Here is a 26,546-nt window from a genome sequence, read left to right as displayed (position 1 = left end):
CATGCAGGTTCAGCTGGCAGTTAGGAAGGTAAATGTGATGTTAGCGCTCATTTCAAGTGGGCTGGAATGCAAAAGCAGAAAATGTCCTGCTGAGGCTGTATAAGACTCTGGTCAGACCGCATTTGGAATATTGTGAGCAGTTTTAGGCCCAATATCTAAGGAATATCCATGGAAAGATGCATTCAAAGAGGTCCACAGGAGGTTTTCAAGAATGATCCCTGTGATGAAGGGCTTGTCATATGCAGAGCAGTTGAAGACTCTGGGTCTGTACTTGATGGAGTTTAGAAGGATAAGGGGGTATTTGACTGAAACTAATAGAATACTGAGAGGGCTGGATAGAGTGGATGTGGAGAAGATGTTTCTACTACTCGGACAGACTAAAGCCCAAGGGCACAGCCTCAGAGTAAAGGGACGACCCATTCGCAATGAGATGAGGAGGAATTTGTTCGGCCAGAGGAGGTGAGTCTGTAGAACTCATTGCCACAGAAAACTGTGGAAGCCAAGTGATTGAGGTATTTAAGACAGAGATGGATAGGATTTTTGATTAGTTAGGGGATCAAGGATTATGGGGAGAAGGCAGGAGAATGGGGTTGAGAAACATATAAGCCATGACTGAAAGGCAGATCAGACTTAATAGGCCAAACGGCCTAATTTTGCTCCCATATCTTACGGTCTTATAGAACACATCGGGATGTTCTGAAGAAATAAAAGTTGTTATGTTTAAATATATACAAGTATATATATTTTTCCATTTTTTTTTAGCAATTTATTGTAACCTACACTAAAGTATAAGGTAATTCAAATGCTGGTGCCTGTATTCTAAGTAACTCACACTAAATCTCATTGATCTCTCTCCCCTATGGCTATCGAGCTACAATTACAAATACAGCTCCTGCTCAAGTGGTATCTCAACTGTAAAATTCTCACTCTTGCTTTCATATTCCTCTGTGGCCTCGCCCCCTCCTTACCTCTGCAGTCTCTTTGTGCCTCACAACCCTCCAAGATATTGGCATTCCTCTAATTTTGACTTTTTGAGAATCCCTCATGGCTGTGACTCCAACTGCCAAGAAGCCTCTCTTCCTGAACTCCTTCCTGAAACCATTCCACCTGCCTTCTTCACCTTTCTCTTTGAACAAGCTTTTGGCCATCTGCCCTAATATCTTGGAGAAACTCAGCAGGTCTGGCACCATCTGTGGAGAGAGAACAGAGTTAACATTTTGAGTCCAGCGGTCCTTCTTCAGGATCCTCGACTCTGAGTTCTGAAGAAGGGTCACTGGACCCAAAATGTTAATTCTGCTTTCTCTCCACAGATTTTCCCAGCAATTTCTGTTTTTGTTTCTGATTTCCAGCATCCACAGTTTTTGCTTTTTTTGCCCTAATATTTTCTTATGTGGCTCAGTGTTAAATTACAAACATCTTATTTAGGATGTCTTGTCATGTTAAAACTACAATATAAATACAAGTTGAACAGCGCAGGTAAAATTCCTTCGCCAGTTTCGGTCTCGCCTTCTCAACCATACCCCTTGCCTGAGGTGTAGTGTCCCTCAGACTATAATCACCAAGTCGTCTCTTCCTGTAATGAGACAGCAACCCGATGGTTCTCAGGGCCTATGGGAATGCTGGCTACTGATGGTAGAGAAGGGGATAATATTTCACCACATAACTGCTTTTCAATGTGATAGTAGGCTGAATATTTCAAACTGAAATGTTCCACAAGTCATGATTTTCCCATGCTACAGGAAGCCAAGGAGTGGGAAGGAAAACAAGATATATTTTCTCGAAATTCAGCTAGGTAGGGTAAACAGTGGCAATGTGAAGAAGAAAATATATTGAGTACCAGAGCTAGGTGCAACTGTGGATTTGTTGTCTAAGGTAACAGTTCTGAAAGTGTTAATGTTAGAGATTGTATAAGGCACCACCAATTTGCTGATGACTCTCAGTCTTTGGATGGAGAAGAACTGGTCTAGCAGTGGATCCCAAAGGGGCAAGGCAGATTACCTCTGGCTCCTGACCGTCTTTGCTAACTACCCAATGTAACTTGTAATCACTGCTATCATTCAATAAGCCACAACTTGTTTCGTAAGAGATGTGCCTCTTCTCATTAAGACTCAATAGTGGTTTATCCTCTACCAGTGCTAATTTCACAAGCCCTTAGGCTCAGGATTGACCCTTGAGAGGCTGTCCAACATTATTTTAGTTTTGGAGGAGTCAAAAAGAGGATTGGGGATTATTGTGGTGCAGTAGTAGTGTCCCTATCTCTGAGCCAGGAGACTAGAGTCTCACCTGCTCCAGAGGTGTGTAATACCATCTCTGAACAGGATAGTTAGAAAGTACCTAGAAAGGAGGCTTGGTGGCAGCACTCTACCCCAACCACTCAATGGCAGTGGCTAGCACCACAACATGGAACCGCAGAACATGGGTGAGGTCCTCAATGAATATTGCTCCTCTGTGTTTATTGTGGAGAAAGACAAGAAGACTTGAGAACTTGGGGAAGTTAACGACGCTACCTTGGGGACAGTCCATATCACAGTAGAGGTGATGTTGGAAGTATTAGACTGTATGAAGGTGGATAAATCTCCTGGTCCTGACCAGATACATCCAAGAACGCAGCAAGAGGCTACAGAAGAAATTGCGGGGCCCTGGATGATCTATTTGCATCATCATTAGCCACAGGTAAGGTCCTGGAAGACTGGAGGGTAGCAAATGTTGTGCCCATATTCAAGAAGGGCTGCAAAGAAAAATCTGGGAATTATAGACCAGTAAGCTGAACATCTGTGGTAAGTAGGTTACTTGAGAAGATTCTGAGGGACAAGATCTACAAGTATTTGGAAAGACAGGGTTTGATTAGAAGCAGTCAGCATGGCTTCGTGTGTGGGAGATCATGCCTCACAAATTTGTTAGAATTCTTTGATGAAAGTGACTAGGAAGGTTGATGAGGGCAGGATGGTAGACGTAGTCTACATGGATTTCAGTAAGGCCTTTGATAAGATTCCACATGGTAGGCTGCTCTGGAAGGTTAGATTGCATGGAATCCAGGGAGAGCTGGCTAACTGGATACACAATTGGCTTGATGATAGGAAGCAAACAGTATTAGTGGAAGGATGCTTGTCAGACGGGAAGCCTCTGACTAGTAGTGCGCCTCAGGGGTCGGTGCTAGGCCCATTGCTATTTGTTATCTATATCACTGATTTGGATGAGATTGTATAAGGCATGATTAGTAAGTTTGCAGATGACTCCAAAATAGGTGGTATCATGGACAGTGAGGAAGGTTATCAGAAATTGCAACAGGATCTTGGTCACCTGGGGATGTGGACTGAGAAATGGCAAATGGAGTTTAACATAGTCAAGTGTGAACTGTTGCATGTTAGAAAATCAAATCAAGGTAGGAGTTTCATGGTGAATGGTAGAGCCTTAAGGAGTGTACTGGAAGAGAGGGAACTCGGAGTTCAGGTGCACCGTTCTTTGAAAGTGGAATCACAGGTAGATAGGGCAGTGAAGAAGGCTTTTGGCACACTGGCCTTCATCAGTCATGGCATTGAATATAGAAGTTGGGAAGTTATGTGCAGCTGTACAGGACATTGGTGAGGTCGCACTTGCAGTATTGTGTTCAGTTACGGTCACCTTGCTATAGGAAGGACGTTATTAAACTGGAAAGAGTGCAGAACAAATTTACAAGGATGTTGCCAGGACTCAAGGGAATGAGTTAAAGGGAGAGGTTGGACAAGCTAGGACATTTTTCTTTAGAACGTAAGAGACTGAGGGGGGATCTTATAGAAGGGTATAAGATCATGAGAGACATGGATAGGGTGAGTGCACTCAGTCTTTTTCCCAGGGCTGGGGAATTGAGGACTAAAGGGCATCAGTTTAAATTAAGAGAGGAAAGAATACATGGGAATCTGAGGAGCAATCTTTTTACCCTGAGGGTGGTACTCATATGGAATGAGCTGCCAGTGGAAGTGATTGAGGTGGGTACATTAACAACATTTAAAAGGCAGTTGGATAAATACGTGGACAGGAAAGGTTTAGAAAGATATGGGCCAAGTGCAGGGAAATGGGGTTAGCTTGGATGGCCATTTTAATCGGCATTGACCAGTTTGGGCCGAAGGGCCTGTCTCTGTGCTATAGATCTCTATGACTCGATAACATATGGCTTGATGATCAGCAGTGGAGATCATTGGTTAAGGTTACAAGGGTGAAAAAAATTGATTCAACCCAAGAGAAAAAATATCCAGAAGTGAGACAGCAGTTGAAAGAATGCAAACCAATAAGATGTCAGCAGCACACACGGAGGGAATAGCAGAGCAAGCAAAACTCTCCAAATAAAAGCCTTCACCTCAGAGTTACTTGCACCAAAAATAAGCTTAAAATTAACAGGATGTCCTTTACATAGACCGGCTCTGTCTAGTTTGAATCAGTTGCATCATTGGTTTCCCCTAGGAATGCTTCAGGTTTCTTTCTAATGGTGATTATTATACCGTGTTCATCTGTCTGCTTGTGTAATTCCCATCACTTTTGCTGTGCTGAAATTGTGTTGTACCTCTGTCTATTTTCTGGAAATGACCTGTAGTTTTACATGCGGCCATGAAAGGTGGGAAATCTGCAGAAGGCAGGAAACCACAATTTTGATCAGGAAAAAAGCAGGAAAAATCCCAGTGAGCAGTACAGAGATACAGTACTGCTACAAAAAAGAATTTGAATGTTAAAAATAAACACTACAGCAATACTATTATACAAAATATAAAGCTTTCTTAGAATGAAACACTACTATACCACAATAAGACTTTAAGTGCTCATAGACAAAGAAAATACAACGAAATTGCTGTTTCATAGATTTTAAAGATTTGAAGATATTTTAATATTAATGAATTAAAATAGCACTAATTTAATGCTAGACCACAAGCTTTAAATCATTACCATTTATCTATTGGGGGATAATTAGATCTTTAAAGAAAATAGAACAACAGCATTAAGATGCAACAGGTTTAAAACAGCTTTCATGTAATAAGAATAAATAATCACATTAAAAGGAAATGGGAAGATAAATAATATTGCAATCAAGATTTAAGGCCAGAGAAAGCTAAACAAAATGCAACATTGGAAATCTTGGAGAAAACAATTCTTGGGATTAAGAATAGTTTCAAGATTAGATACTAAATCTCAAGCTAAACTGCTACTACAGTATTATAAATTTCCTAAATATAAAAGAAGACACTGACACTTTTGATGAAGTTCTACCAGCTTTCAGTACTTCAATTTGAAATCAAATAATTTCTAAAACAGCAAGATTTAATTTAGTTTAATCATTTAATAAATGACTTTTACAGATTAGTGGAGACCTGTTACATTGGAACTTTAAAAGCAGAATATAAATAGACAAAATTGTTGTCTGAATTATTGGCAAGTCCCTGTTAGATTTATAGCATCCAAAGAATATTTTACTTTGGAGAAAACTATTCAAATTATGTTAGAATGTTACAAGCTGACGCCAGAAGGACTCAAGATATATTCTGAGATATGTGAGACAACTATGCTGCAGGAGACCAATTAAACCTATCCAATTTTAAGGTATAAGACATTCTACTGATACATGTAACAAATCACCACAAAGACTAGGCCAGTCAGCAGATACAAAGAGTCGGTGTCAGTGCTGTGGGACAAGGAAGTTATATTAGCATAATCAGTGCCCAGGTATAACAAAGAAGTGCATATGTAAAGCTATAAGTCATTTCCAGAAGATGGGCAGAGGTACAACACAATTTCAGCACAGCAAATGTGATGGGAGTTACACAAGCAAACAGATGAACACGGTAAAATAATCATCATTGGAAAGATACCTGCAGCATTCCTAGGAGAAACCAATGATGCAACTGATTCAAACTAGACAGAGCCGATCTACGTAAAGGACATCCTGTTAATTTTAAGCTTAGTACAGTTGCAAGTATCACTGGTCTGTCAGATCAAATGCTATGTCTGAAGAAAAAAAAGTTGCAGCCTATGAAGATAACACTACATGCTCCATGTAGAAGAATTTTCAAGAGCAAATGTATGTTACAAGTAGCACTGCAACACAAAGAACCTAAGAGAGTTGAAAATGTATATGTAGTTCACAATCAATAGTTCTCACTTCTGAGTCTGTATGCATGTTTTTACCTCAACATCCTTAAGACCACAGGAGTTCAACTAGCTCCAAAAGAACAACAAATTTAGAAACAAACCATTGTTGACCAGCTAGCGCAACTTGTATAAGGTTTCCTTGGACTTTCTAAACTCTTGGAGGAACCCAAGAAGAAATAATTTATTGAAGTTATCTACATTGGCATAGGAGAATTATTCCAGGTCATTAACAGGGATGAATTTACTGTCTTCATAGGAGTTTTGGAAATATTTTTCACTCTAATCAGCACCAAAGACAAATCAGAAGACAGGAAGAACCAAAAGTTTTTCAAATGAAGCAAATACTCGGAACAAAGATGAACTGGACAACTGACTTGAGGGCACACTGATGAATCTCTAACTGAAGTAATTTAAACAGCACAATCATATGCTATACAAAATTAATCAGCAAATTTGACTTTGATGTAAGATGATAAGACAAAGCTAAAGAACAACGTTTCAGTCCTTTGTCTTTTAAAGAAGAATTATCTGTACCAGTGACAAAGATTTGTTAAAGTAAGCAAAAGCCTTCTCGCACCATGATGAAGGATGTGAAAATGTCTAGTTCACCAAGAGAACATCCACAAAAGACCAATGAAAACATCTAACATACTGGACGAGTTGAAGTGGAGAGCTTCAATACTTCAACACAGACCTATCAGCAGATTAAATATAAAGATTTACTTGAACAAAATGGGGATGAGACGCATGCAATTTTATAGAAGCCAGGCTAACATCCACAGCTTCAAGATATGGTCAAAAAGAAGAAATTGCTGGTCTGAAAATCCAGGGTTCTTCCAAGATTAAAATACCTACTATAGTAGAGCAGTTGTCTTCCATGATGTGCATTCATAAGACTAAGTGTCCCCCAGATGAGGTGATGAGACAGCGAACTGAGTTAGCAGGGAAATGTTCACTTGCAAAAGGGATTTCAGAAGATTAATATTCTTTTCGATAAAGGTCCTGAACAAAGTGACCAATGGGTTTGCCAGGAATGACATCCTCTGTGAAGGACACACAGGACATAAAAGATCCTCTGGTGGAGAAATGATTTAGGAAAGATAAGGGCGGCACGCTGGCTCAGTGGTTAGCACTGCTGCCTCACAGCACCAGCGACCAGGCTTCAATTCCACCCCCAGGCAACTGTCTGTCTGGTGTTCGCACGTCTCCCTGTGACTGTGTGGGTTGCCATTGGGTGCCCTGGTTTCCTCCCACAGTCCAAAGATGTGCAAGTTAGGTGGATTGGCCATGCTAAATTGCCTATAGTGTACAGGGATTTGTAGGTTAAGTGCGTTAACCATGGAAAATGTAGGGTTACAGGCAAAAGGTACAGGGATGGGTCTGGGTGGGATGCTCTTCGGAGGGTTGCTGTGGACTTGTTGGGCCGAATGGCCTGTTTCCACACTGTACGGATTCTATTGAGATAAGGATCAAGATCAACAGACTTTGATCCAAAGACCCAGTAATTTTCTCAATTCCAAACAGAGTGCAACATGGAAGAATTCTGAAACCTCAGGTGCCTAAATTTGTGAAGGTGGAGACTTGTGAAGAGATGGGATAGTATTAGATGTATAAGTAGTTACATGTCTAAATTTATAAATATGGGAAATACATCTAAGTGGTAAAAATAGCTAGTGGGAGATAAGGTAACAGTTCTCAAAGCGTTAATGTTGAAATGTATTCAGCTCCACCTAATTTGATGATGTCGTACAGTCAGTGGGTGAAAAAAGCCAGACTAGCACAAGGCCCTGATGGAGACAGACATGTCTCCTCTGACACTTGATCATTTTTGTAACTATGCCTAACTTGCCTACATAACTTATACATATTGCTATCACACTATTAAGACCTCAATAGTGTTTTATCCTGCATCATTGCTGATTAGATAAACCTCAGACTCAGCAGAGCACTGTGAAGCAGTGGTAGTGTCTCTAACTCCAGGTCAGAACGTTCAAGTCCCACCTGCTCACCCCTTAAACACAGCATAGATTAAAAGTATCTAGAAAGAAGGATTGGTGGCAGCTTTCTACACTAATAACAAGCAGCAGTAATTATACTACAACGTATGAGATAATAATCAGTTCAGCCATGATTTTACTAAATGGCAATGCAAGGTCAAGAGGCCAAATGGCCTACTCCTGCTCCTAATCTGTACGCTTGGACAGTGGTTATGTATTGGAATGAAGGCATTTATAATAACTTTCACACAGGAGGGTTATAGGTGGTTGCAATGGAGTTAACACCCAGAGATGGTACATGGCCTTTGCAAAAACAAGGCTTTTTGGCTAACCCTATCCAAGCCTCGTGGTTCTCTTGTTGTATTCTTGTTGTATGTTAGTGCTAAAATTCAGAACACGAAGCTCCTACTTACCAAAGACTCTGGCTACAAATCCCAGTGGGAACTGGGAGGCAAAAAAGGTGAGGAACCACGGGGCAGCATAGAGGCTGGGGCTGACCTCATTGTCTTCAAGATGGTTGTACAAATCCCGGTGATAGTCATGTAGAAGTCGTGACAGCTGATACATCTGAATCTGCCCAAAAGACAAAGTGCAATCAGTATTTCTGCAGCAGACAGCACACACATTTTCTTGCAATTCTGCGCTGAAAACCTAAACACACCATCCAACCACAAGGCATCATTTAATATATAAATACTTTCTTGGTCATAATAAAAATTTTCCTAAGAGAGATGACTGTGAAATCTGAGGGTGTTCTTCTAAATCCCTTGAGGCTCCCGAACTCTCTTTTAATCATTTGATGCGTTTGGTAATGCAATTGCATTAATTCGTGCAGCTTTAACCATAATTATTAAGATTCCACAGTGTTGAAAAGTACACGATGGATTTATTTTTGCACAGTACAGGTGCAACAAATAGTAAAAACATAAGATATCATTGTACAATATGAATAGTATTTCAACCATCCGTATATCCAAGCAAAACTGCTCGAAGATGTGACTATCCCATAATCAGGAAGTATAGGATGGTACTTGAGGCGACTCAGTAGAGATTCAGCAGAATAGCTCCAGGAATAAGAGATTTAACCAACAAGGTCAAGTTGGAGAAGCTGAGGTTTTCTACTTGGAGTAAAGTATCTTGAGGTGAGAACTGATATGGACGTAGATTACGACATGTTTAGATAAAGTATACATTGGCTGTAGAACATCCTGAGATTGTGAAGAGAGTTATAAATTGCAAATCTCTCTTTCTTTCGATGAAATGGACAGTGTCCGACTTTGCAGATTTCACTAGCTCAGGAACTGGGATTAAAGGGAAGAATGAATTTAGATAAGAATTGTGAGAGACTGCAGGTGGACAGAGGTAAGCTAGTAGGATAAGTGTTTCAGTGACAGATGTAGTTTCATGCAGGGCAATGTGGAGCACATTTCTGAAGTAAAAGTATACCTTAAACGGTAATGTGGAAATCAGAGTAGAGGTGACCTGCTTATATAGATATAGATTGTTCACAGAATCACAGAATTATGAAGGTGCAGAAGAAAATCGTTTAGCCCATCATGGCAAAGGAGATAGAACTCATCAATAAAATACACAGAGAAACAGATGAGATGAATATGGATAACAACTTTGGTCAAAACAGTCGTACTGTGTCCAGTTTTGGGTTCCATTACAGAAAAGTTGTTAAAGCATGGTAGTAGTGCAGTACAGGTGCATTATTTTGCTAAAAATGTTGACTGGGTTAGGAAGGAAGATTTGGGACATTTCGCTGTTTTTAATGAAAATGATGAACCTGATGAAATGATGAAATGGTATGGGTGCTTGTGTTAACATATGTACTAACCATGAATGATTAACAAACCTTAGACCCACGTGCAAACATCTGACAAATGATTTGGGCTTCCCAGGTCAGTCAAATAGCAGCCTGTTTTATACCACATAAAAACAATCGAGAATCATGCAGTTACTTAACCAGGTTCCTGATGCACTACAAACTGATTCTTCACAACTGACTTGGACCAATCTCACGTCCCTTTCCCTACGTGATATGCAGCTGAGGAGAATGCTAAACCACAAATGATAAACCTGAAAAACCGAGCTGACACGATTGCTGGAGGCTGATCTGAAAAGCTGAGCTGTGTGGTGCAGACAGGCATCAAGCTGACTGTAAAATCTGCCTCTGCAGTAGCTTTTCATCAGCCTTCTCCAGTCTTCAGTTCAGGAAGAGATGAACCAAAGCTGGCAGCAATAATCAAAGAGGTGGAAAGATCAAACTACAGTTGTGAAATTATTTACGTGTGCAATTTATCAAAAAAAAGTGTCCCAATGTTTAAAATGCCATGTGTCATGGTGGTCATATTCTAATTCCACACAGGATCTGAAGCAGGACTGTCTACCTCCTTTATACCTCGAAGCTAGAAATTCTTATCTCGTAGTATTTCACAAAACCTGCCTGATAAATAACCATCTGCCTTTACCGAATGGTCTTTTAACATTTCTAGATACATGTATCACCCCATAGCATTACACATCAGAAAACAGATGACAAGCTAGTATCCATTTTAACCACTGTCCAGGGACAGTGGAGAGCATGTCGAACTCAAGTTTAATCACTAGGTCTAATTTTTGATCAGGAGATCGGCTAGAAGCAGTTGCTCACCAAGTAGAATCAAACCAATCAAGAGTGCTGCTGTGGACCAGAACAAGTATTCTCCAGTTTGATAGTTAGCAGATACAGGAACAGATGAGAGACGGGAAATTCTGCAACAAGCAACTCAACTCCTGACTCTTCAATGCCTGCCCACCCACAAGGCATAGGTCAGAAGTGTGATGGAATATTCCCCACTTGCCAGGTTGAGTTCAGCTCCAACAACACTCAAGAATCTTGACACAATCCAGGACAAGCAACCTGCCTGATGGACCCCCATCTACCACTTGAAACATACCACCATTGTTCCACAGTCACAAAAGTGTGTACCACCCACAGGATACACTGCCCTAACTCACCAAGGTACCTTCAACAGCATCTTCCAACCAACAACTGCTATTACCTACGACAGGATGAGCAAATGCAAGGGAATAATACCACTTTCAAGTTCCCCTTCAAATCACATACCAGCACTCTACAAGATGCACTGCAGAAATTCACTGAGGCGCTTTAGAAAGCACCTTCCAAACACTCAACCACTACCATTTGGAAGGACAAGGGCAGCAGATACATAGCAACGCCATCACTGCAAACCACATTCCCCTCCAAAGCACACACCATCCTGACTTGAAACTATGTCGCCATTCCTTTAGTATCCTGGGTCATTATCCTGGAACTCCCTCCCTAATGGCACTGGTCAAATAGACCGTAACAGTTTGGGAAAGTGGCTCATATTCACCTTTTCAAGTGTGGTCAGGGATGCTGGCCACTCACATCCCACAAGCTAAAAAAAAAATTGTAGGGGCCAGGAGAGAAATGGGATTCAGGAAAGCCAGGATTGTCTCTAAACACGAGCAGGCAAAACATCTTTGACTTACAAACAAAATGCTATTTCCCAGTAACCTGCAGTGAAATGAAAGCCCATTATGGTAGGATTAGTTGTACAGTGTAGCACCTGCAACATATGGTTCAGTTGGAGTGTCTGAGATTCAGAAAATCATCAATAAACTTCATCTTTCTAAAACAAAATAAAAAAAACCTCTGTATGTATACATTGCTTAAACCCTTGTGTTAAAATAACATTAGTTCCTTGGCTGTTTGTCAACTGAGCATTGAGTTGGAGTTTGCATGTGGCTTGCCTGTTTCTGATGTACGTTGCAGATTTATGTGGATCAATGTAACACATGCTGAAGTGCTACCCGCACAGTGGCATGTCACAAGATCAAAACGGTGCTGATGAATTTTCAAGTTTCACCCCTGCAACCCATGGCTGCTACCTGACCCCAGAAAAATGGCAAACACCCACATCACATTCCCATCTGTGCCTTATCACTCTTGTAAACATTCTCACAAAGAAGAGGCAGCCAACATCTGCTGCCCCTTCTTCTGCATCATCCTGTGCTGCAGAAAGTGAAAAGCAATTGATTTTCACTGGGTTACCAAGTTCACAACGTGGGTCACTCTGAATAATGGATGTCTTCCTTTTATTATCTTGCTCATCTATAATCTCCATACGCGCAGCGAGCACTATCAGTTTGCTGCTGACAGTCTCATTATATACTGCTGTTGATAGCCACATGTGTCTGTCTCAATGTCACTGGGTCCATGTGACATGCACAAGGTTGTGCTCTTATTAGTAGATCCATATTTCATCTCACACTGCCTCTCCTCTTGGCTGGATTTCATAAGAGAGAGGAAAGGAAACTGAGGAGTGCTGAAAGGAAACCACACAATTTTGGACTGCCTAAATGTAACTGAATTAATGCAACTGTGGCCTCTCTGCTTTTGCCATTTTATACATGCTTCCATCAAGCTTTTGCTCCTCCTTACCATGCAGTGCCTGTGCTGCCGTAGCTGTAGAGAGACAGGCTCCAGTAGCTGCTTTCTGCTTCAACAGTCACTTGGTATTAAGAGATGACAAAGTGTGGAGCTGGATGAGCACAGCAGGCCAGGCAGCATCAGAGGAGCAGCATTTCTGAAGAAGGGTCCCGACCCAAAACGTCAGCTTTCCTGCTCCTCTGATGCTGCCTGGCCTGCTGTGCTCCTCCAGCTCCACACTTTGTTATCTCAGAATCTCCAGCATCGGCAGTTCCTACTATCTCACTCGGTATTAAGGATGACTTTCTTCTATCCCAGTTCTGAGATGACTAATAATTCTAATGGTGATCCACAGACTATGTCACAAATAGTTCAGGTGGAGCCTGAAGAGTTGTGTAGATGAGTTGTTTGGATGTTTGCCTGCTCTTACATGATTTTGCCTCTGTGCATTCCCAAAGGAGCCTCCCATTTCATGTATTCCTGCAAGATCCTTCTTCATTGTGGTCACCCACAAGCCAGACTCCTAAGAGTCTGCCTGGGTGGGTGATCTCTTCAGAGATGCTTTAAGGACAGCTCTGTCTCCTGCTTCAAATGGAGAGTGGAGCTGGTTTGGAATGATTATTGTCTCAATGCCAAATACATTGACTTAGGAGGGGATGTTGCTATTTGGCTACTTGTCTTGACGCTGGATAAAAACCAAAAGAACTGCGGATGCTGTAAATCAGGAAGAAAAACAGAAGTTGCTGGAAACGCCTTCTACCAGTTCTGAGGAAGGGTCACCAGACCCAAAACATTCACTCTGATTTTTTCTTCACAGATGCTGCCAGACCAGCCAAGCTTTTCCAGCAACTTCTGTTTTTGTCTTGACACTGGATTTGGAGGCTCTTGCAAATACACCACCGCTGGTACTTCTCCAATACTCTGACAGTCCTGTTCTAGTCACCAAAGTATAATAGGAGTGTGAGGATCACTGTTATCCAGTAGAACCATAAACATAGTCTCAGGTTTGCAATTCTGGGCCTTAAATGCTCTTTTCCTTAGTTGGCCAAACACTGAGGTGGCATTTTGGAGGCAAGGATAAGTTTCACAGTTTATGGCTGTTTTGTGCAATGTACATCAGATTTTCTAATGAGAAATGAACAGCAATTCATGTCTTATTTGAAAATGGCAACTTTTTTCCAAACTGACTGAATTGTGAAGCACAAATGCTACATTTTGAATTCATTTTCTGCCCTTTCTTTACCCAGTTGCTCTTTGATTGAAAGGTGCAGACAGGTGAATAGATCCTGGGACCGTGTATGAACCATTCTGTGACTATCATCGGGACACAGTACAGCATCAGTTGAAATGTCTCTTCTTGAGGCGGTTTCATCTCTTTCCTCTGACACAGGACGTCAAGATACTTGGAGCCATGAAAGCCCAACTTGTTCTGTCTGCCTGGAGCAACCCAACACTGTTGTAACTAGTATTTCAGAAATCATTCCAGGCTTTTTGCATGAACTAGAAATGTTGGTGAGTCTGCACAAAGGGATGGAGTAGCTCATGGAAACTTTGTGAGGAAATGTAGCTGTGAATCTGTATTCACACTCCCTCACCATCTCATTTACACCTGCCTGCCACTACATTCATACTCTCTCCATCAGAAGGGCTCAAAGTGAGTTCTATCCATTCCCCAAGGAATTTTAGACATGTTTTTTCTGATTGCGTTAGTTTACATTCACATTTATTTTTCTTTTGCATCTATTCTGTAATGAATTTCTGGGCTCAGTTACTAAAAAGGTTAAGGACATTCTACCATGAAGCAATATTCTTCATGCTATAACTATCATGAGCGTTTCTTGCAATCAAAATGCCCCATGTAGTTCAACTATTTTTCAGTGCTGAAATTTCTTTGAATAATCATGTTAAAAAATACAAACTGTGCATACAAATTAGTTATTCTAATTTTTGATTTGGTGTTTCCAGCCCATCACTGTCTAGAATTCATTCCCACGGTGTTCTCACATTCTCCTTCACCCATAAACCTGACACAAAGTTTTGATGAGACTGTGGTCAACATTTGCTAGAATGGTACTGCGGATGAGGCACTTCAAAATATGTGGAAAAACTGGAGAAGACGTGACTTTACCTTCAAGGAAACAAGGTTAAGAAGAGATTTTAAAGTGGTGTTCAAAGTCATGAACAGTATTGACGAAGGAGCAGCGTGCCAAAAGCTTGTGATTTCAAATAAACCTGTTGGACTATAACCTGGTGTTGTGTGACTTCTGACTATGAACAGTATTGATAGAGTAAACATAAAGCACTGGTTAGAATGCAGTAGAAAACTCTCAGATCCTATCTCCCATCACTACTATTTTTTGCCACATCCACACGGAAGTAAAAGTGTGATGAATCAAGGAGGAAAGACACCATTCCACAAATATGACATAGAAAAAATAAAGAAAAGTTGCCATAGTCTTACCAGAACATAGGGCTGCTCCCTCATTAGAGAGATGGTGGTTTAACCTGGGGGTCACTATGCCTTAGGTGAGAGGAGAGGTTGAGGAGGAGGTTAGGCTTAGTATGCCTTAGAATGACTAAGAATGACTTAGTCTACCACTCCACATGTAAAAGTAGAAACCGGTTGGCATGGTTTCTTTGGAGAACAGAATGAGAGGCAATTTTATCAGGATATTCAAAACATACGGAGGCACATGGATAGATCAAGGTCAAGGGGCACAGATTTAAGGTGACCAGCAAAAAAAAGGCAACATGAGGAAAGCCTCTTTCACGCAGCAAGTGGTTCACATTTGGAATGCACTGCCTGAGAGTGTGGTGGAGGCACATTTATTCGATGTAATCAAAAGGGAATACAAGAGATAACTGGAAAGAAAGACTGCACAGGGCTATGGGAAAGCAGCAGTGGATTGTAACCTGCCTAATTCAACAAGGGTAGCACAGACACAGTGGGCCTAATGGCCTCGTTCCACACTGTAAGAATCATGTGATTCTGTGAGGGAGATGTCAAGTGCCTTCTGAAAGCTTAAATAATCAGTGGGTTTCTTTTGACAAAATCTTTGGTAATAAAAGGTTCTCTTAAAATTATTGAGAAGTACTTAGTCATGGCTGTCATTTTAAGTTAGCTCATGGAAGATGCATTAGGGCTAATGCTTTATACAACAAATCACACACTCCACAACAATTTTGTTAGAAATTGGCCTACTTTAACTGTTGAAGCCACCTTTGGAAAATATAAATAATGATTCTCAAACTGTAGATGCAAAAGGTATGGAGACAGGTCACAGTGCTAAATGACTCTTCTGACTGAATATGACAATTATGTATCCTGTGGAACCGCAGTGTTTCCTCTAAGCTGTGCAGCTACACAATAGGCCAAAAGTGCCTGCATTGGCCCCTTGAAGTCACTACGTATGCATTGCCATGCACTGTCAATAATCAGAAGGAATGTTGCTGGGGAGCGGACTTTCCATACGTAAACTCCAAGCTAATACATGGTGATTTTGTTTGCAAGCTGTGCGAACGCGAATGTTACAGGTCAAATGCAGTTTTCAAAATATACTGATTGCATTGTAATTTGAAAGAACTCTGCTTGTTAGAAACTGAACAATGAGCACAATACCTGCAAAGACATCATGTCGGGCCTGTACTGCTTCCGGAAGCCTAGGTCATACATCAGGAACTTGAGCATTTCGAAGGCCTGCTCCTCGCTTGTATGCAGGAGGAGGACCCCAGCAACAAAGCTAATGCCCTGGCAGTAGCCCACTTCCTTGTCCAGCAATGAGTAGGCCTTAAGGAGATTAAACAATGAGAGCTGCCCAGCTCCCAACTGTGCCGAGAAGTATGCATGGGTGGGAAATGTTCGTCCTGTCAAAAACAAGAAAAAAACCGAAATGTTTTATGCTTTGCTGCCTTGGTTTATCCAGCATCTTATTTTTCTTGTATTGGAGAAGCAATGAATTATATATAATTCTCTCACAGTATGTTAGTGAGATTTCCCTATCAGTTGAATGTAGTGTCAATTACTAGCACAAGGTGTCATTTTTAGTCTTGCCATCCAAGGTTGAGCTGAATCAATTCAGGCCCTGATCTTCTGATTAGAAGGTGCATATTTTTGCAACATACCCTGACAGGAATGCTACAAGATCATCTGGATGTTTCAATGGACAGACGGCCCAGGAATTGTTTGGATTCTGGACAGGACAAATTGACTTCTCATTCTTCGACTGTGTAACTGAGAGGTTCCCACTAAAAATACATTGCACAAGCAGTCTGTACCTGTGCTCAACGTGAATAAGCTCTCTGTTCTATTTCTCATTATGAGTAGATTTGTGCCACCATGCTCTTTCAGGGTGGCAATCTACAGGGCCTTGCTTGGATCTGCAGTGTTTGGTCTAGTGTGGTAGAGAAAAAAGCAGTTGATAATCTAATGGGAACAGGCTCTTGATATGAAGCCATACAGCATAGAAACAGGCCCTCGGCCTACCATGTCTATTCCAACTAACAAACACCATGCTACACTAATCCCATTAACCTATACTTGGTCTTACCTTCTTATATCTTGGCATTTTAAATGCTCATCCAGATCAGTCTTAAAAGTTGTGAGAATACCCTCCTCCAGCACTCTCTCAAGCAGCACATTCCATACTTCTACTACCCTCTAGATGAAAAAGAAATTCTTCAAATCTCCTCTAAACCACTTAGTCCTCAGTTTAAACTTATGCCTTCTGGTCTAAGGGATGTCTGCCAAGGGGAAAAAAATTCTCATGATCTCTTCTGGCAATGCCTGTCATGATTTTGTATACCTCAATCAGAAAAACCCTCCCCTCCCACTCAGCTTCTTTTTATGCAAGGAAAACAAACACAGCCTATCCAGTCTCTCCTCATAACTGAGACTTTTCATTGCAGGCAACGTCCTGGTGAATCTCCTCCGCACCCTCTCCAGGACAATCAAATCCTTCTGATACAGTGTCGATCTGAACTGCACACACTATTCCATCTGTGGTCTCATCAATGTTTTATAAAGTTGTAACAAGATTTCCTTGCATATATTCTGGCTAATAAAGGCAAGCATCCCGAATGCCTTCTTCACCACCCTGTCTACCCGCGCAGACATCTTCTGTGGATTTGTACATTTGTTCCTCAGTGCTCCTTAGGGACCTACCATTCATTGTCTTAAACAAGATGTAGTTTCTTGCTTGACAGCGACTAGGTTCAAGTTACATTAATATAAGATATTGTTACAAGGACTATGAGAAAGGCACAGATAATAAGTGTCACTCCTTTGAGATCCTAAACTGTTTCTTCACCAAACCAACATGACATCATCATAGCATGTGGCACTTAAGGGACTCTTCAGCATTAACCCTATCAGATCTTGACCCCCTTACACAACAAAATATTCATGACAGAATGACCATCTCTAGAATGGGAAGAGGTTAGACCATGGAGCGATTTGAAGTCCAAGGTGAGTTTTTTAACACAGCAATTGACAGGGAATGGCTTGGGGGTATCCAACAGTAAGAAGCAGCGATAGAGATGAAGTGAATACAAAGGATTAACTGGGAAAATAGATGAGATAACAAAGAGCTACAAGGTGAAAAAGAACACATGAGCTGAAACTGAATAAATTCAAAAATAAAACCTAATCAAAGCACAGCAATCAGAAAAAGAAATTGGAAAAATAAATGGGATGCAGAAAATAGTATGAAATAATTATACTGGCAAAGAAAGATACATGTCAGTGAAAAGGCAAGCAAGGTGAAAGCAAGAGAGGAAGGAGAAAATTAAATGACAAATCTGAAACTGCAGTTATTCAAGGTTGTTACATTCAGATAAAACGTGCAATATCACCATCTACTGGCCACAAAATCCTCATGCAGAGAGGAAAAACAAATTGCTTTGGCCCAAATTTCTCTTCTTTTGCTACCCACCCCAGGTTGCTTAATGAGCTGGGCAAACAAATCATTATAGTTATTCTTTACTTCACTACTTCTTTCCTTCTCCTTTCAAACTCTTCTAAAAATCTACTTCTTTTACTAGGCTCTTGATCATTACCCTATCAATCTCCCAATGTTTCTAGTGTCGAATGTTAAGTACCCGTGAGGCATTTAATCACTTTAAAGGTGCTGCATAAATACAACATATTCTTGTTCCGATCCCTAAGTGACCATACCGTAAAACTAACAATCTACCGCATCAGTAACGTAGTCTCTTACCGAGGTCCACCAGGATAGCGTGTTGCTGAGTAGTCAGCTGTTTCAAAAGTTCTTTGTATGAGATATCTGCCGGTTGCTGTTTCTCCGGTAACCGGTGTCTCAAGCGGTACTGCTCGGCTAAGAATTGCCAAATCTCTCCTCTCCGAGCCTTTGGTACACCTGTCACACAAAAGTAGATCACTGTATGAACTACCTTCCAACTCCACACTGCCATTTTATTCAATGACAAACAAACCATAACAAACAATCACAAAAATTGTTGAAAAACTCAGCGGGTCTGGCAGCTTCTGAGAAGAGAAGACAAAGTCAACATTTCAAGTCCAGTGGCCCTTCATCAAAACTGATTGCATCTGGGAGAAAGGGGTATTTGTCCATTGTGGTACAAGAGAAGGAGTGGCTTGGGGGAAGGTTTGGGGTGGGGGAGCTGATCGGTGGAGAGAGATTCCAGAGAGCGAAAATTAAGGAATAGTTGATAGTAAGCCAGGGAAGAAGCAAGCTAGATAGCCAATAACTGGAAGCTTGGGGCCATTTTAACAGACAGAATGTATGTGTTCTGCAAAGAGGTCATCCAGTCTGCATTTTGTCTCCCCAGTGTAGAGGAGACCACATTGTGAGCAATGAATACCATAGACAAGATTGAGCGAAGTGCAGGTAAATCACAGCTTCACCGGGAAGGCGTGTTTGGAACCTTGTATACTGAGAAGGGAGGAAATTAAGTTAGCAAGTGTTGCACCTTCTGAGATGGCATGGGAAAGTGCTGTGGGGAGGTGTTGGGAGTGGAGGAGCAGTGGATCAGGTGGACATCTCTGAGATCCCCCCTCCACCCCCTGCACCCGACAATGGATGGTGGCATCATCAAAACAGATGCAATAGAGATGGAAAAACTGGGAGAATGGAACAGAGTCTTTACAGAAAGCAGGGTGTGAGGATGTATAGTCAAGATAACTGTGGGAGTCAGTGAGTTTGTAATGAATACTGTTGGCTGGTCTATCCCCAGAAATGGAAACAGATGTCAAGGAAGGGGAGAGAGGAGTCAGAGTTGGATCAGGTGAAAGTGAGTGCGGGATGGAAATTGAAAGTGAAATTGATGAATTTTTCCAATTTCGGACTAGGGAGAGAAGCAGCTCTGATCATGCCATTGATATACCAGAGAAAGAGTTGTTGGTGGGGGCTGGAATAGGACTGGAACAAGGAATGTTCCACATAACCCACAAAGAGACAGGCATAACTGGGGCCCATGTAGGTACCCATGGCCACACCTTTGACCTGAAAAAAGTGAGATGTGTTAAAGGAGAAGTTGTTCAAAGTGAGGACGAGCTTGGCCAGGTAGAGGAGGGTGGTGGTGGGTTTGCTATGGGGTAGTGACAACGTGGGGAGGAATGGGCAGAGATCCCTTATGAAATGAGGTCAGCGACAGTCTGTAGACACAACAGCCTGGTCTTCGATGATGGCGGTCATGGTCCAGGGGAAATAGGAGGAGGTGTCCGAAAGCTGGCATCAGCCTCCACAATGTAGAGGTCAGTACGCCAGACTACAACAGCACCACCCTTGTCAGTAGGCTTAATAACAAAGTCAGGGTTGGATCTGAGAACACAGAGTGCAGTCAGTTCAGAGGCAGATTGGTTAGAATGGGTGAGGGGAGCAGGGAAATTAAAGTGACCAACATCACATTGATAGTTCTTAATGCACTGCCAGACCTGTTGAGTTTCTCCAGCAATTTCTGTTTTCGTTTCCAATTTCCAGCATCGCAGTTCTGAGTTTTGCAAAACTAAACAATGTCTCTTTCCTATGCCAAAAGAGTTTATTATAAGGGATAAACTTGTATTTTTGTAGTGCCTTTCATGACTACTGGACATGCCAAACTACTATTCAGCAAATGGAGTTGAGACATTGTTTCAAGATAAGAAATACAGCTGCCAACTTGCACATGTACATTTCCACAAACAAAAATTTGTTCATGCCTTGCTAATCTTTTTCTTTACTTTAACAATAAATATTAATAGGACACCAGGGATAACTCCTTTACTCTTTTCTTGAAATAGTATCATGATATTCACCTGAGAGGGCTGTGGTGTCATTTGAAAAATGGCACATCTGACAGAACTGCACTCCCTCTTGTGCAGAGCAGTAGCATTGCTTTTTACATTTATGTCCTGAAGGAGGACTAGAACCTATGAGCTTCTAACTCAAAGACAAGAGTGCCATCATCTGAGCTGCAGCTAACACAGAGGATGATATGTCAACACAGAGAGATGAAGTCAAGTGAAAGACTCATGTAAAAGTTAATTTTCATTGAACACTTACAGTGTGGAAACAGGCCCTTCGACCCAACAAGTCCACACTGACCCTCAGAGCATCCCACCCAGATGCATCCCCCTATAGCCCACCTAATCCCTGAACACTGTGGGCAATTTAGCATGGCCAATCCACCCACCCTCCACATCTTTGGACTGTGGGAGGAAACCAGAGCACCTGGAGGAAACTGACGCAGACACAGGGAGAATGTGCAAACTCCACACAGACAGTCGCCTAAGGGTGGAATTGAACCCGAATCCCTGGCACTATGAGGTAGTAGTGCTAATCACTGAGCCACCATGCCACCCCATTTAGAACCTGTTTGGCTAAATAGCCTGTTTATGTTCTAGCAACCATATGTTCTAAGCAATAGTACATTCTAAACGAGAGATACCAAGGTGTAGAGCTGGATGCACACAGCAGGCCAAGCAGCATCAGAGGATCAGGAAAGCTGACATTTCGGGTCTGGACCCTTCTTCAGAAATCAGTACATTCTAAACAATTATTTTTGGCATTTTGAATTGCATTTAAAATAGGAAATGTCTCAGATTTTAAATTAAATGGCTATAAATTGTATGTTTGATTTGAATTTTTGTTTGCTACTTCTTAATAAATCAGTTTCTATCAATCTTCCCCCTCACAAATCTATAAAGACCTTTGTATAGACACTGAATTCTGATGTCTCAGAGAGGTGCCCAGACTAGGATGAGTCTGGTGCTGTGGGGAACAAAGTTAGTAATCAAGCACTGACCTTGACTAAGTGCAGCATGGACCTTCTCCATGTCCACTTTCACCTTTGCCCTTCCTGGAGTGGCAAGCATTTTTTCCCAAACTGTAGAAACCTCTTTGTGACAAAGCACAAACTCTTCATAGTCCAATTTCACTTTCCTTATTTGAAGCTCATCTCTACTTGCTGTAAATACAGATTAAAAAAAAACCATCCAGTTAATAACTGTGACCATATATCAGAACAACATTCAGAGAGAGCTAGGAAGGGAGGGGAATTTCATCCCAATTTCTTCAAACTTAACGTTTTGCACCTGCAAGAACAGAGCATGCGATCTACAGGGGGGATTGCATTAAGCTGGAGCCAAAATATTAACCTCTGAAGGCAGATTGAAATATAAGGATTAAGCCAACGGCATGTCAGACCTCATGATACATGGCAAGATGTCACCACTTGTAGTATGAATAATATTAATGCAAAACTTTTTTAATTTTGTCAGCCTTGTCCCACAGAATGGTGTGTATTTCATTAGGCATTAATATGAATATTCAATAAAGAGTGTAGGCAAAATCACAATAATGTTCCTTCCACGATAAAGGAAGTGTCTCTAACTCCCCTGCAGTCACCAGTATGTGCCAACCACGGGGGTGTGCCAGCATATTTAACTTTCTGACTAAGCTAGCCTTGTCAAGTAACAATGATGCACATGACTACAGTGATACCAATGTGACGTGAACTACTTGCAAATAAAATTTAAATTTGAAAAACATCCATGCCTCTCAATAAATGCTCTCAATAAGTCTTGAATGAATGGCAATCGAGTTAGACAGGAATATTCTTGCATTAATAGAGAGCCTCCTAGTTCGATCAGGAGGAGCTTTCTAGCCCAGTCTTGGCTGTAGCTTTGTCAGCTGGATGTGGCAAAGCTTTCACTGTCATGTAATAACATGTTCCTGCGCATACCACAGTCACTATGAATTGAATTGTTGGCAATGGGACAATGCAAGAGAGCGGAAGTGGCATACATTTCCAGTCCTGTTGTTGGGAACGGCTTACCACTGACAAAACATTGCCTTTTGTCGAGGGAACATGTGTCTCAAATAGAACAATGATTTTACATCTACCCTGTCAAATACTCCTTAGAAATTTTAACAGAGGTTATAATCAGGTAGGCATAAAACAAACATTCACTCATGTAAAAGTTAATTGCCCCCATTGGACGGGTTGTAAAATCAGCGGTCGGAACCACGCGATCCCACGATTGGTGAGTTTGAAGGCAGGAATGGCACTTAATGGGGCACAGTGATGGCACTACCTTTCCATCTGTTGGAATTAGGATTTGCATTGAGAAGCTTAAAGTCCCCATCAAATGAGGGCCTTCGTTAAGAGTCACTTAACAGCTCCATCCCTCTGCTGCTGGTACCAATTGTAGTGGTTGGAATGAGGTCAGCCAGATGGACCTCATGGAGTATGGGTTCCCTGATTGGGGCTGTTAAATAGTCCCAATCAGGGAGCCCTGGCTGACAAATATAAACAGGGGTGTCAGGGATTCTGTTCACTCTAGGACTGGCTCTGAGCTAGCTGGGTCAGTGTCTTGTACTTTGCACATGTGAATGAAGGGTGACTTGGTGACAGCAGTACCAGTCTTTTTGGAGTTATTTCAGTGCTGATAAGAGAAAAACATGCCCCCGAAGAGATTCGCTTACAACAGTAGTCTTTGAATTTGGGTAAGCATTTCTGGCATCATGCCGCTATTTGGAAAGCTTCACTAATTTGATCCTGCTTTCGAAGACCAGGCCCAGAATGTTATTTTTCTAGGCAAATGACATTGCGGTAGATGAAAAGCAATGAGTAATTCTCCTAACAGTGGATGAACCTGCAGCTTTTTCGTTTATTAGCAGCCTAACTTTCCCGCAGTGCCAGATAGTAAAACATTTCAAGAGTTGATGGATTTAGTTAAGGAATATTGTGACTCCAAGACTCTTCTAATTCTGTGATGTTATCAGTTTTACTCGACAGTACTAGAACCAGGGAAATCTGTATCTGATGAGGTTTAAGATGACTGGCAGAGGCATGTGACTTTGGTTTAACCCTTAATGAGATGCTGAGAGACTGTTTGCTATGTAAGATTAATGATGTAACCATACAAAAGGGCTGACTAACTGAAGCCCAACTGAACTTCAAACTGGCACTACAACTGGCTTTGCCATTAGAAAATGTGGCAAGTGGAGCATATGAACTACAGCTTATGCCAATGGAAGTGGACACCCTCACTGGGCCGACTGAGCTTGGGGAACATCACTTGACTGAAGACAACTGCATAGTATCACTCAGGATTTATCCTGAACAGAAGGACACTAGGTCACTGATTGTGGAACCAGTCTTTACCAAAATTCCCTCTGGACACCAACCCTTAAGTTTGCATAAAACCTCAGCCAGGTTGAAAACCTATACTGGGTAACCTTTATAGATTAAGGGTTCAACTTCAGTTCTGGTCTCTTATGAGAAGCATCTGGTTCAGTTACCGCTGATTGTAATAAAAGGCTCAGGCCCAAGCTTGATGGGATGAAATTTATTGGGAAAGATTCACATAGTTTCCACTAGAAAATGGCTGCCAGAGTGACGTTTTAGTTAAATACCCAGAAAGTTTTCCAGGAAGGTCTAGGTACTATCAAAGGGGCCAAAGCCACCTTACATGTTGACCAAAAAGCAATTCCACAATTCTGCAAAGCCTGCTTAATGCCATTGCCTTATGTGCAAAAGTATAGGCATGGTCAACGTGAGGTCAGGTCCCGTGACGTACAAAGTTCAGGTAGGAGTGGCAGTCCTGAACAAGCATGCGGACCACATGAAAGTTGCTACCCTGCAAATGGGGCAGGACCAAAACCTACCCAACACCTCAGAACATCCGGCAAGGCTGTCAGAATCCATGGCTTTTCCCCCTCTGCCCAGCATTGAAGAAACCTCTGAGGACACGATAGGTTTCACAGCCCTGATGCCATTACCGCTGGAAGATGTGTTTCAGCCAAGAGGCGGGCTACAGTCCAGTATCCATGGCAGAGTCGTAAGAACTGACCTGGTGTGAAATGTCCCAGGAGAAAATACAGGAAAAGGAAGGGGCTTACATTCCAGAGCTTAGAGGGAGAGGGACGTAGTAGTGATTGGTCAGCCACATACCTCAGAGATTATGAGTTCGCTGACTGGGGCTGTTAATCTGGTCCAATCCTGGAGACCTGACAGTTATAAACAGGGGTGTCAGGGGTTCCCCTCACTCTAGTAGCTGGCTCTGAGCTAGCGGGGTCAGCATCATGTAAATAAAGGGTGGCTTGGTGACTGGCTACTGGCTTTCATGGAGTTATTTCACTAACTGTGGACCTGTCACCATGTGGTGTGCACTACATGCCACCTCAGGATAAGGCATGTCCTTTGATTGAAGGCACTCGGTTCCTGATCAAGGAACTGGATACCTTGATCTGTCCTTATATCCAGCCCTATCATTAGTCTTCCTGTGTGGACCTAGACACCTAAGCCTGTTTTTCTCACACTTGGTCCTCTCTCTCTTTCTTTTGGTGAATGTAGATACAAAGCGACAAAAAAAATTTGCATTCCAGTCATTAAGCATGTCAGAATGGACAGGTGGATTACTTTACAGTTATCAAATGAACACCAAGTCATCAAAGAAAAGACTTGCATTTATGTAGCACCTTTCATGGCTTCACCTCTGAAAGTTCATTACAGCCAAGGAACTACTTTTGAACTGTAGTCACTATAGTAATATAGGACACACAGCAGCCAATTAGCTCAGAACAATTTCCATGAATGGCAATAAACAGAAAATCTGTTTTTCTGCATAAATGCTGGCCATAACCAAAGGTATAACTACCCTTCTTTGCTCAGAAAACTCTGTGGCAAAATTTCAATCTACCTGAAAAGGGAGATGGGGCCTTGGTTAAAGCATTCATCTGAAAGACTGTCGGGAATGCAAAGTTTATAAGACCACTGTATTTTTAGGCTGTCTCTTTAATTTAAGGTAAGATGGATGGCGAAGGGGGTCATGTGAATTGCTCCTCATTCCAACAAGCCCTGGTTGCTGTGGTACACCTGGCCAGGATAAGGGGATGCAGGGTGATTCACTGGAAAAGACATTCTGGAAGCTCATACCCGTAGACAATGGAAAAAGCAGGTGTGCTGACTGTGCATAGATTGAGAGTCTCTTAATTTCATAGGGAAGATTTAGAAATATGAGACTTTACAAACAGATATGCTTTAAACATCTGTTTAAGATCAGGATTTTTAACTAGAGACCTTGCTGGAGTTATTCCAATCTACGTGTGTAGCACATTTAACGAATACCATTTCAACATCTTGCCCACCAACAAGCCTGACACAAATTTCCAAGGCAACATGAAGTATGGCAAGAGGTTCAAAAGGATTCAGTTACTGTGACCAACTTCAAGAGAGACAAGATTCCCTAACCTGTTCATTTAATTATTAATACTATTTTTAAATTATAAACCATAGCCTCGTGAGGACAATCATTGGGTACAGTTTACTGAAGATTTACTCCCATGTTAGAGAGTCACATCAATGCAAGCGTATGCTCAGGGCATCAAAATGCTTTTGACCTTTGAGGACTGACTTCAATGCTCAAGGATTGGAGCAAAACCTTGCAAACTTTATACAATTCTTAAAAAGACAAATCATGCAGTGCTCTTCCGTTGACGTATGTGTGAAGG

General features: G+C 41.7%; 1 protein-coding gene across 1 annotated transcript in view; it reads right to left on the bottom strand.

The window, feature by feature from the left end:
- LOC109910722 (TBC1 domain family, member 4) overlaps window positions 1–26,546 on the bottom strand; it is a 58,156-nt gene that overhangs the window by 14,158 nt on the left and 17,452 nt on the right. Inside the window, exons 4-7 of the mRNA XM_020509962.2 lie at window positions 21,835–21,996; window positions 18,789–18,947; window positions 16,193–16,437; window positions 8,525–8,684 (exon numbers count right to left, since the gene is read on the bottom strand). Of these exons, the coding sequence (XP_020365551.1) occupies window positions 8,525–8,684; window positions 16,193–16,437; window positions 18,789–18,947; window positions 21,835–21,996 (726 nt within the window). The remainder of the gene's footprint in view (window positions 1–8,524; window positions 8,685–16,192; window positions 16,438–18,788; window positions 18,948–21,834; window positions 21,997–26,546) is intronic.

This window comes from Rhincodon typus, chromosome 6, assembly GCF_021869965.1.
Source record: "Rhincodon typus isolate 14 chromosome 6, sRhiTyp1.1, whole genome shotgun sequence".
NCBI lineage: Eukaryota > Metazoa > Chordata > Chondrichthyes > Orectolobiformes > Rhincodontidae > Rhincodon > Rhincodon typus.
This window is presented reverse-complemented; position numbering and strand designations above follow the sequence as displayed.